At 48.1% G+C, this 12,196-nt stretch overlaps 2 protein-coding genes across 2 annotated transcripts; one reads left to right on the forward strand and one right to left on the reverse strand.

Annotated features, from left to right (window-relative positions):
- Positions 1-3,951: 3,951 nt before the first annotated feature.
- LOC113563212 lies at positions 3,952-5,711 on the reverse strand. Its single transcript, XM_026974563.1, has one exon. It carries the CDS (start codon positions 5,259-5,261, stop codon positions 4,653-4,655), a length of 609 nt encoding a protein of 202 aa, XP_026830364.1. The 5' UTR covers positions 5,262-5,711; the 3' UTR covers positions 3,952-4,652.
- Positions 5,712-11,829: 6,118 nt separating this feature from the next.
- LOC113563283 lies at positions 11,830-12,195 on the forward strand. The gene has a single exon (XM_026974694.1). It carries the CDS (start codon positions 11,830-11,832, stop codon positions 12,193-12,195), a length of 366 nt encoding a protein of 121 aa, XP_026830495.1.
- Position 12,196: the final 1 nt, after the last annotated feature.

Below are 12,196 nucleotides of genomic sequence, written 5' to 3' on the forward strand. Positions count from 1 at the left end.
TGCGCGACTATGAAAAACGCGTCCGCATTTGCCTTTTACAAATATCCGTATATCTTCACGGGATCGGTTGATATGTATAAATGCGCGCGCGATTTCCCAGTGGAGAGACCAGACCTTCGAGCAATCCACTTTATCGTTGTTAATAAAGTCGCCGCGTTCACGTATCTCACGCGGGAGACGCGTCATTTTACCTTCCGTAGTGCATTGAAATTCATAAGTCGAACCTCCGTCGCCTTTGCCACTCCGCCACTTAAAGTCAACGGATGGGCCGTTGGTATTCTCTCCGCTCGCGCACCCCGCGCTTGATTTTTTAGCGGGAGCCTTACATCTCCGGAAGTCACGTTCTCCCGCTTTGTCTCGCGCTCGCGGGAAGAGGGTAGACCAATCCGGTTCGGAACACCGCGGGCGTGGAATTTCATTTAATTCGTCCCGAAAGAGAATTTTAAAAGAATCGCTCGCTACCGGTCTCGCGCGCGGAAGGACCGCGCCGACTAAATATTCAGTACTGCACTAAAGTAATTTCGCCCGGGCGCCGTTAGCAGTAAGTAGAATATTCATACGATATGCAATGTCCATTTTTCCCGCGGCGCGGTATACGATATCGTACCGCGTACCGGGCGAAGGGGTAACGCGCAGTCTTAAGGGGTGGTGCGCGAACTCGCAGTCCAATTAGCGCACATTTTGCCAAACGCGACAACGGTCCCCGGTCCTTCTCGCGCTCTCATTCCGAATTCACGGTAAACATAATAACCTTCGGTCGGCTATTAACACAATTCTCGAAATAATTTCGTCTCGCGTTCATTACGTGCCGTGAGTGTACGGTTCGGTGGTTCCCTGAAAACGACAGTTTGCCGATTTAATTATAATTAATACTTGCAAATTCACAGTAGTGTCATTTGCATTTTATCCCGCGTGCGTATTTTTTTCCATCTATTTTCTCTCTAGTAATTTTCAAAGAACCGTGCTCATCTCTCGTGCGCAGACCATACAAAGGGATCATACAAAGTAGCGCTTAACGCGTCAGCTGCGATCGTGTCAGCGGGGGCGTGAATTTCGTGCGAAACGTGCGAAACGTGCGTTGTACGACAAGTTTCCGCAGCGAATTATTCTATTCGGTTGGCCAAAAAGTAATTGCGTTTTTTTAATATAAATAAAAGGCGAATTTTTTCATGGGAAACAAAAACTTTATTAAACAATATATTGTCCATTTTGTTTGATTATCTTTTGCCATTTTTCGGGCAACTTCATGATTCCGCGCTCAAAAAAGTTCTTATCTTTTTCAGCAAAAAACAATTCCAACAACGATTTGATATCCTCATCGGCAGTAAAGGTTTTACCATTCAAGGCGTTTTGCAAAGAACGAAACAAATGGTAATCTGATGGTGCCAGGTCTGGCGAATATGGTGGATGTGGTAACACATCCATCCAAGCTGCAACAATTTTTCACGAGTGACCAAACTTGTACGTGGTCTAGCGTTATCATGGTGAAACGCAACACCTTTGCGATTCACCAATTCTCGACGTTTCTGTTTGATGGCATCATTTAATTTATCCAGTTGACGACAGTATACGTCTGAATTAATGGTTTGATTCCTTGCAAGCAGCTCAAAGTACACAATACCTTTAAAGTCCCACCAGACTGATAGCATAATCTTTCTTTGGTGAATATCTGCTTTTCAAGTGCTTTCAGCAGGTTCATCACGATCTTTTTCGTTTGACGTTGTTGTAGACGATCAATTTTTCGTCGCCTGTTATCATACGTTTCAAAAATGGATCATTTTCCTCACGTTTCAAAAGAGAATCGCAGATGTCAATACGCTCAGTGAGATGGATTTCTTTGAGCTCATGTGGTACCCAAATATCGAGCTTACTAATGTATCCAAGTCGTTTTAAATGGTTTTCAACACTCGATTTCGATATGTTAAGATTCTCAGCAATCTCTCGTGTCGTTAAACGCCGATTGGAATCGAGCAGTGCCTTTATTTTGTCATCATCAATTTCGATTGGCCTTCCTGAGCGTGGTGCATCTTTCACATTAAAATCTCCAGATTGAAATTTAGTAACCCAATTTTGACACTGCCGCAGTTTTAAAGCATCTTCGCCATATATTGGGTTGGCCAAAAAGTAATTGCGTTTTTTTATATAAATAAAAGGCGAATTTTTCATGGGAAACAAAAACTTTATTAAACAATATATCGTCCATTTTGTTTGATTATCTTTTGCCATTTTTCGGGCAACTTCATGATTCCGCGCTCAAAAAAGTTCTTATCTTTTTCAGCAAAAAACAATTCCAACAACGATTTGATATCCTCATCAGCAGTAAAGGTTTTACCATTCAAGGCGTTTTGCAAAGAACGAAACGAATGGTAATCTGATGGTGCCAGGTCTGGCGAATATGGTGGATGTGGTAACACATCCCATCCAAGCTGCAACAATTTTTCACGAGTGACCAAACTTGTACGTGGTCTAGCGTTATCATGGTGAAACGCAACACCTTTGCGATTCACCAATTCTCGACGGTTCTGTTTGATGGCATCGTTTAATTTATCCAGTTGACGACAGTATACGTCTGAATTAATGGTTTGATTCCTTGCAAGCAGCTCAAAATACACAATACCTTTAGAGTCCCACCAGACTGACAGCATAATCTTTCTTTGGTGAATATCTGCTTTTCAAGTGCTTTCAGCAGGTTCATCACGATCTTTTTCGTTTGACGTTGTTGTAGACGATCAATTTTTCGTCGCCTGTTATCATACGTTTCAAAAATGGATCATTTTCCTCACGTTTCAAAAGAGAATCGCAGATGTCAATACGCTCAGTGAGATGGATTTCTTTGAGCTCATGTGGTACCCAAATATCGAGCTTACTAATGTATCCAAGTCGTTTTAAATGGTTTTCAACACTCGATTTCGATATGTTAAGATTCTCAGCAATCTCTCGGGTCGTTAAACGCCGATTGGAATCCATCAGTGCCTTTATTTTGTCATCATCAATTTCGATTGGCCTTCCGAGCGTGGTGCATCTTTCACATTAAAATCTGCAGATCGAAATTTAGTAAACCAATTTTGACACTGCCGCAGCTTTAAAGCATCTTCGCCATATATTGGGTTGGCCAAAAAGTAATTGCGTTTTTTTTATATAAATAAAAGGCGAATTTTTCATGGGAAACAAAAACTTTATTAAACAATATATTGTCCATTTTGTTTGATTATCTTTTGCCATTTTTCGGGCAACTTCATGATTCCGCGCTCAAAACAGTTCTTATCTTTTTCAGCAAAAAACAACTCCAACAACGATTTGATATCCTCATCAGCAGTAAAGGTTTTACCATTCAAGGCGTTTTGCAAAGAACGAAACGAATGGTAATCTGATGGTGCCAGGTCTGGCGAATATGGTGGATGTGGTAACACATCCCATCCAAGCTGCAACAATTTTTCACGAGTGACCAAACTTGTACGTGGTCTAGCGTTATCATGGTGAAACGCAACACCTTTGCGATTCACCAATTCTCGACGTTTCTGTTTGATGGCATCATTTAATTTATCCAGTTGACGACAGTATACGTCTGAATTAATGGTTTGATTCCTTGCAAGCAGCTCAAAATACACAATAATTGTCATCATCAATTTCGATTGGCCTTCCTGAGCGTGGTGCATCTTTCACATTAAAATCTGCAGATCGAAATTTAGTAAACCACTTTTGACACTGCCGCAGTTTTAAAGCATCTTCGCCTTATACATGACATAACTTTTTATGAGCTTGCACAGCGTTTTTCCCTTTTCGGAAGTAATAAAACAAAATATGAGGAAAATGTTCTTTTTGATTTTCCATTTTGAAATCGACGGCAAACAAACAATTGTTAACGAAATCGTGTACTTTCTTTTTGTAAAATATGCTTGAACTGTGAGTTGTTAACCTACATAATGATTTTGCGGTTTAGAATGAAGTTAGTTACATTTCGAGACATGTATGTCCATCTATTTGAAAAAAACGCAATTACTTTTTGGCCAACCCAATAATATGCCTTATTCGGTCACGTCACAGACGTCGACAGGATAAGCCGGGGGCTTTATCGTAACGTTGTATTACTAACTACCTACTAACTACCTGCTATTGAACGTCACTATCGACGTTACGTCGCGTTGCCCTGCGAGCGAGAATGCCAGTGCGCGAACGACTCCGTTTGAATGCCACCCTTGCGATTATGTACTAATAATATGTGTCGTGTGTTAACATCGTATCAACCTCTCGATGAAAGTGTATTATGTCGCGGCATATTATTGACCGCGAGTCAGTTGGAGGTATAGGCTTTCTCTGCACGCTGAATCGCAAAGATGAAAGGAAAGCGTGACTCTACTCGTCAAACACTACGACGGACGCTGTGCAATTCACCCCGAGTCTCTGCATCCCCTGACAATAAACGCCGGTCTCCGACTGGTGGGCGACGGCGACTCTCATCGATCGTACAGTTGGATGATAGGAGTACAAAAATAAAAGGATAGAAATAGAAGGGTCTCAAAATGAGCTCAACCTGTCTCACCTCGTTTCTGCATTCAGGTGATTCGCAACATCAGACGTCGTGTCACGTCGCGTTACATTACGTTAGATTACATTACGTAACGTTACGTTACGGAGCGGAGGCCCCGGTAACGTCAGGATCGCGGCACGTTGACGTCGAGGTACGTACCCTTGATGAAATCCACCGCCATCTCGAGCCCGTACGTGTCCTTGTCGCAGTCGTCAAGAATGTGCGCCCCGATCTTGACGCCCGGCACGATTTCCCGCTCGTTCAGGATATCCAGGGTGTAGAGCATCGCCTCTAACGCCTGCACGCCGCCCTGCGGCATCACGGGCCCGCACGTGACCGTGTCCTCCCTCTCGTGGACCATCATCAGGCCGCCCAGCACGAGATCACCTTCCACCACCGCCTCCTTCTTCACCGGCCAGTTCTTCATCGCGACGTAGCCGTTCGATTCCATCGATCGGAACTGCCGGTGTCGATGTCGGATCGGATGACGCACTTCTACTCGATCCCCGATGTGGTCCTCGTGGAATCTGCCGGATACTGGATCGAAGTTGTACCGATGGAGTCTGGCGGTCGCAAACGCCATCCAGTCCGCGTATCGATTCCACGTTGAGACGATCGGTTCCTCGATCTTCGGGACGCTGTCGATCCTCCTGGCCCATTGCTTCGTGTATCTCGAGCGTCGATCGTCGGCCGAGCAGATGCAGCTCAACAGTGCCAGGAGCAGAAACTTCATGACGTCATAATCGGTAAGTTATGGGCGCTTTGTTACTGGTATCGGGTTTCCTGGCCCGGCCGCGCGTTTATATGTGGTCTCTCCGAGCCGGTCTCGGCCTCTCGCTTGGCGGAGTCCTCGAGCTCTGTATTCGCGATGATTTACGTCGCCCTCTTCCTCGGCAATGCGGATAGCGAGCGGTATCAGCCTCGTGCGGCTCGCAGATCGGATGCTTCGCGCACGATCGACGAGAGAGAGACGTGCCGGCGCGTAGGGGCGTTTCGTGGGGACTCGATTGATCCCCAGTTTCTATACGTCATAGACGGTCGAGAATTGATTCGCGAGTTGAACCTCGCGCTATGCTGTCGGTTTTCGGATGCGTCGAGACAGAGACGTTACGCTATTGTAAGATCTGGAAAGATAGTCGAGACTGACAGGTCGTATAGAGGATCGGAATGAAAACAAGTTGATCACAACAGTCGGAGTATTGGTCGTACAGCCTAAGACCTAGGCGTGTGAACCAGGGATCCCGGAGAGTTCGAGTTCAAATCTAAAGCAGTCTCCTAGTTATTTTTCGCCTCTTACAATTCAGAAGTAGGATAAAATCCGCTACCCCTCGGAGAGGAGGGAGTTGAGAAGCAGCTGGCCGGTAGTGAAGCCTGAACATGGAGGTCGGGACGGACTCAGAGGGGTGAACCAACATGGAGGTTGGGAGGGACTCAGAAGAGTGAACCAAAAATGGATGTTGGGAGGGACTCAGAAGAGTGAACCAACATGGAGGTTGGGAAGGCCTCAGAGGAGTTAACCAACATGGAGGTTGGGAGGGACTCAGAGGAGTGAACCAACATGGAGGTTGGGAGGGACTCAAGTGGAGTGAACCGACGATTTGGAGACATTCGGGGACGAATGTAATGTCAGGCTGGCCGAGCTGTAAGATCTGGAAAGATAGTCGAGACTGACAGGTCGTATAGAGGATCGGAATGAAAACAAGTTGATCACAACAGTAGGAGTATTGGCCGTACAGCCTAAGACCTAGGCGTGTGAACCAGGGATCCCGGAGAGTTCGAGTTCAAATCTAAAGCAGTCTCCTAGTTATTTTTCGCCTCTTACAATTCAGAAGTAGGATAAAATCCGCTACCCCTCGGAGAGGAGGGAGTTGAGAAGCAGCTGGCCGGTAGTGAAGCCTGAACATGGAGGTCGGGACGGACTCAGAGGAGTGAACCAACATGGAGATTGGGAAGGACTCGGAGGAGTGAACCAACATGGAGATTGGGAAGGACTCAGAGGAGTGAACCAACATGGAGGTTGGGAGGGACTCAGAAGAGTGAACCAAAAATGGATGTTGGGAGGGACTCAGAAGAGTGAACCAAAAATGGAGGTTGGGAGGGACTCAAGTGGAGTGAACCGACGATTTGGAGACATTCGGGGACGAATGTAATGTCAGGCTGGCCGAGCTGTAAGATCTGGAAAGATAGTCGAGACTGACAGGTCGTATAGAGGATCGGAATGAAAACAAGTTGATCACAACAGTAGGAGTATTGGCCGTACAGCCTAAGACCTAGGCGTGTGAACCAGGGATCCCGGAGAGTTCGAGTTCAAATCTAAGGCAGTCTCCTAGTTATTTTTCGCCTCTTACAATTCAGAAGTGGGATAAAATCCGCTACCCCTCGAAGACAGTTGAAATTCATCCGCTACCCCTCGGAGAGGAGGGAGTTGAGAAGCAGCTGGCCGGTAGTGAAGCCTGAACATGGAGGTCGGGACGGACTCAGAGGAGTGAACCAACATGGAGGTTGGGAGGGACTCAGAGGGGTGAACCAAAAATGGATGTTGGAAGGGACTCAGAAGAGTGAACAAAAAATGGAGGTTGGGAGGGACTCAAGTGGAGTGAACCGACGATTTGGAGACATTCGGGGACGAATGTAATGTCAGGCTGGCCGAGCTGTAAGATCTGGAAAGATAGTCGCGACCGACAGGTCGTATAGAGGATCGGAATGAAAACAAGTTGATCACAACAGTGGGAGTATTGGTCGTACAGCCTAAGACCTAGGCGTGTGAACCAGGGATCCCGGAGAGTTCGAGTTCAAATCTAAGGCAGTCTTCTAGTTATTTTTCGCCTCTTACACTATTTTTAATTAAATTCCGACGTCCGGCTCTCTCACGGATTTGTAGCATCGTTCATCCGAACCGAATGTTCCTCCAATTACGTGAAACGATTTACGTAATTCAATATGTGCGGCTGGTTGTAGGGAATGTTTAATTTGGAGGGTATCGACGAGAAGAAAATACATCTACAATAGAGAGAAACATTAATGAGATTAGGCAGAGACTAAGATTAGCTCGAGTTGAAACGAAATTTATACAAGATCTCCGGTGATTGCGGTGTATCTCGTGGTTTGCACAGGAGACATGATAATATTGGCGCAAGGGAGGGTATGTCGCAATATGTCGCCAGTGAATGGCAGAAACTAGCTGCGAGGAGATCTAGAAACACACACAGAGCCGACATGTACGTGTGACACTGCGTGCGTGATCCTCCGCCTGCACTATTATGCAGCGTCTGTCTTTCTCGTGTTCCAGCGACTTCCCGCATGGAGTTTCACGTGCGACCTTTGCACTGCCACGACGTTCTTCAGCGTGCCTCGAAGGGTAAAACGCGAGGGTGAATTAACGGCGGCCGGATCGTCGAGACGTTTGCCGATTTGAGCGGCGTTATTTGCGCGCTAAAGTCGGAATTTATCGCCGACCTGGATCTCGCCATTGTTTTCGCGCGATAACTTATCACGTTCCCGAAAATAAAGAAAAAGGGTTAATATTTATTGCCCGTTATCCAGCAACCCTCTTCTTCTTCTTCTTCTTCTTTTTTAACGTTCCGTGTTTAATCGGGCATTAAACGGGGTATTTTACAGGGGGAGAATGATGGCTGACTGTGACCAATGTTCATCTTATCTGCAAATTCATCCTGTGTCGATGTTGAAGCAGGCGATGACGCAACGTTACGACAGTAATGATCTCTGACTTCCAATGGTTTAACGGCGCGTTCTTCGCCCGCCAGGACGGACATTTGCGGACGTTTCCAGCATACGTCGAGCGCGGTGGCGAGCGACAGAACCGGAAACCCTCTCTAGCGAGGCGATCGTTATCCCGAACGCCGTCAGGTCCGGGGCAACCGCACTGTCGTACTTTGATAGCGGGCCTCCCGAGCTTCGTATCCGCAGGTGTTCGCGCGAGCCGCAAGTTTAAATTGCTCGGTCACAAAGTGCTCGAGCACGGGATAGAGGGATGGCAAACGTGAGGGGGTGCGGTCGCGCGTCGATAACAGCTCTCCAGCCGCCAGTAATTAAAAACTTGGACGCGGACGCCGGAAGTTGCGCGGGCAACCTTGTCGAACTTCCGCCGCGGAAAGACGATGAACGACGACGGCAGCGAAGGAACCGCGAGATCCGCGAAGTTTGATGGTTCGTCGACGCGATGCGTGTACCTGTTGCTCGGCTTCTGGCGGAAGCTTTGCTTCGGCCTTGCCTCGCGCGACTTCTTCGCCGGTCGCGCGCGTGGACGTGCGTTTTCCCGAGCCGGCGGCTGGAAATGCTTCGTAATCCCACGCGTGATCGTTCGATATAAGCACGGCCGAGTGTCACCCCACGCGACCTGTTGCTCGCTATCCCTGCGTTGGCCGTTGCCGTACTCGTGCAATGAAGAGAGAGAAAGAGAGAGAGAGAGAGAGAGAAAGAGAGAGAGAGAGAGAGAGAAAGAGAGAGAGAGAGAGGGTGACCGCTGTCAAAAGCAGAAACGACGCGGTTCTCGCACGAATTTCCCGTTGACGTTTCCTCGACGGAAATCTTGCGACTTGACGCAGCTGTTTAATGTGCATCACACGATGTTTGTGGGACAAATGCGGACGCTAGATTAATCGAGTTTCACAGTCATGCGAGAGGCCAAGTATTGCCTCCAGTATTTCGAAAGTATTCCAATTTCAAGAGAAAATGCGTGACAGTTGATGTGCTGATTCGTTATATCTTCATCGTGATCCACTAGTGAAACAGTGGTATATTGTCATTACGTGTCATGTTTTCGCTACAAATTTGCAACGATGCGAATTATTTTCGTTACAAGTTTGACAACTTGTTTTCATTCCGATCCTCTATACGACCTGTCGGTCGCGACTATCTTTCCAGATCTTACAGCTCGGCCAGCCTGACATTACATTCGTCCCGAATGTCTCCAAATCGTCGGTTCACTCCACTTGAGTCCCTCCCAACTCCATTTTTTGTTCACTCTTCTGAGTCCCTTCCAACATCCATTTTTGGTTCACTCTTCTGAGTCGCTCCCAACCTCCATGTTGGTTCACTCCTCTGAGTCCTTCCCAATCTCCATGTTGGTTCCTCCTCTGAGTCCGTCTCGACCTCCATGTTCAGGCTTCACTACCGGCAGCTGCTTCTCAACTCCCTCCTCTCCGAGGGTAGCGGATGAATCTCAACTGTCTTCGAGGGGTAACGGATTTTATCCCACTTCTGAATTGTAAGAGGCGAAAAATAACTAGGAGACTGCCTTAGATTGAACTCGAACTCTCCGGGATCCCTGGTTCACACGCCTAGGTCTTAGGCTGTACGGCCAATACTCCTACTGTTGTGATCAACTTGTTTCATTCCGATCCTCTATACGACCTGTCAGTCGCGACTATCTTTCCAGATCTTACAGCTCGGCCAGCCTGACATTACATTCGTCCCGAATGTCTCCAAATCGTCGGTTCACTCCACTTGAGTCCCTCCCAACCTCCATTTTTTGTTCACTCTTCTGAGTCCCTCCCAACCTCCATTTTTGGTTCACTCTTCTGAGTCGCTCCCAACCTCCATGTTGGTTCACTCCTCTGAGTCCTTCCCAATCTCCATGTTGGTTCACTCCTCGAGTCCTTCCCAATCTCCATGTTGGTTCACTCCTCTGAGTCCGTCCGACCTCCATGTTCAGGCTTCACTACGGCCAGCTGCTTCTCAACTCTCTCCTCTCCGAGGGTAGCGGATTTTATCCTACTTCTGAATTGTAAGAGGCGAAAAATAACTAGGAGACTGCTTTAGATTTGAACTCGAACTCTCTGGATCCCTGGTTCACACGCCTAGGTCTTAGGCTGTACGGCCAATACTCCCACTGTTGTGATCAACTTGTTTTCATTCCGATCCTCTATACGACCTGTCAGTCGCGACTATCTTTCCAGATCTTACAGCTCGGCCAGCCTGACATTACATTCGTCCCCGAATGTCTCCAAATCGTCGGTTCACTCCACTTGAGTCCCTCCCACCCTCCTTTTTTGTTCACTCTTCTGAGTCCCTCCCAACATCCATTTTGGTTCACTCTTCTGAGTCCTCCCAACCTCCATGTTCAGGCTTCACTACCGGCCAGCTGCTTCTCAACTCCCTCCTCTCCGAGGGGTAGCGGATGAATCTCAACTGTCTTCGAGGGGTAGCGGATTTTATCCCACTTCTGAATTGTAAGAGGCGAAAAATAATAGGAGACTGCCTTAGATTTGAACTCGAACTCTCCGGGATCCCTGGTTCACACGCCTAGGTCTTAGGCTGTACGGCCAATACTCCTACTGTTTTCAACTTGTTTACATTCCGATCCTCTATACGACCTGTCAGTCCGACTATCTTTCCAGATCTTACAGCTCGGCCAGCCTGACATTACATTCGTCCCGAATGTCTCCAAATCGTCGGTTCACTCCACTTGAGTCCTCCCAACCTCCATGTTGGTTCACTCCTCTGAGTCCCTCCCAACCTCCAGTTTGGTTAACTCCTCTGAGGCCTTCCCAACCTCCATGTTGGTTCACTCTTCTGAGTCCCTCCCAACATCCATTTTTGGTTCACTCTTCTGAGTCCCTCCCAACCTCCATGTTGGTTCACCCTCTGAGTCCGTCCCGACCTCCATGTTCAGGCTTCACTACCGGCCAGCTGCTTCTCAACTCCCTCCTCTCGCAGGGGTAGCGGATGAATCTCAACTGTCTTCGAGGGGTAGCGGATTTTATCCCACTTCTGAATTGTAAAGGGCGAAAAATAACTAGGAGACTGCCTTAGATTTGAACTCGAACTCTCCGGGATCCCTGGTTCACACGCCTAGGTCTTAGGCTGTACGACCAATACTCCGACTGTTGTGATCAACTTTGTTTCATTCCGATCCTCTATACGACCTGTCAGTCTCGACTATCTTTCCAGATTTTACAATAGCGTAACGTCTCTGTCTCGACGCATCCGAAAAACGACAGCATAGCGCGAGGTTCAAACTCGCGAATCAATTCTCGACCGTCTATGACGTATAGAAACTGGGGATCAATCGAGTCCCACGAAACGCCCCTACGCGCCGGCACGTCTCTCTCTCGTCGATCGTGCGCGAAGCATCCGATCTGCGAGCCGCACGAGGCTGATACCGCTCGCTATCCGCATTGCCGAGGAAGAGGCGACGTAATCATCGCGAATACAGAGCCCGAGGACTCCGCCAAGCGAGAGGCCGAGACCGGCTCGGAGAGACCACATATAAACGCGCGGCCGGGCCAGGAAACCCGATACCAGTAACAAAGCGCCCATAACTTACCGATTATGACGTCATGAAGTTTCTGCTCCTGGCACTGTTGAGCTGCATCTGCTCGGCCGACGATCGACGCTCGAGATACACGAAGCAATGGGCCAGGAGGATCGACAGCGTCCGAAGATCGAGGAACCGATCGTCTCAACGTGAATCGATACGCGGACTGGATGGCGTTTGCGACGCCAGACACCATCGGTACAACTTCGATCCAGTATCCGGCAGATTCCACGAGGACCACATCGGGGATCGAGTAGAAGTGCGTCATCCCATCCGACATCGACACCGGCAGTTCCGATCGATGGAATCGAACGGCTACGTCGCGATGAAGAACTGGCCGGTGAAGAAGGAGGCGTGTGGGAAGGTGATCTCGTGCTGGGCGGCCTGAT

The sequence above is a fragment of the Ooceraea biroi genome, chromosome 13, assembly GCF_003672135.1.
Source record: "Ooceraea biroi isolate clonal line C1 chromosome 13, Obir_v5.4, whole genome shotgun sequence".
Taxonomy (NCBI): Eukaryota; Metazoa; Arthropoda; class Insecta; order Hymenoptera; family Formicidae; genus Ooceraea; species Ooceraea biroi.

Coding starts and splice junctions, on each gene's coding strand:
- LOC113563212 (XM_026974563.1), bottom strand. CDS start 5,261: ATGAAGTTTCTGCTCCTGGCACTGTTGAGCTGCATCTGCTCGGCCGAC.
- LOC113563283 (XM_026974694.1), top strand. CDS start 11,830: ATGAAGTTTCTGCTCCTGGCACTGTTGAGCTGCATCTGCTCGGCCGAC.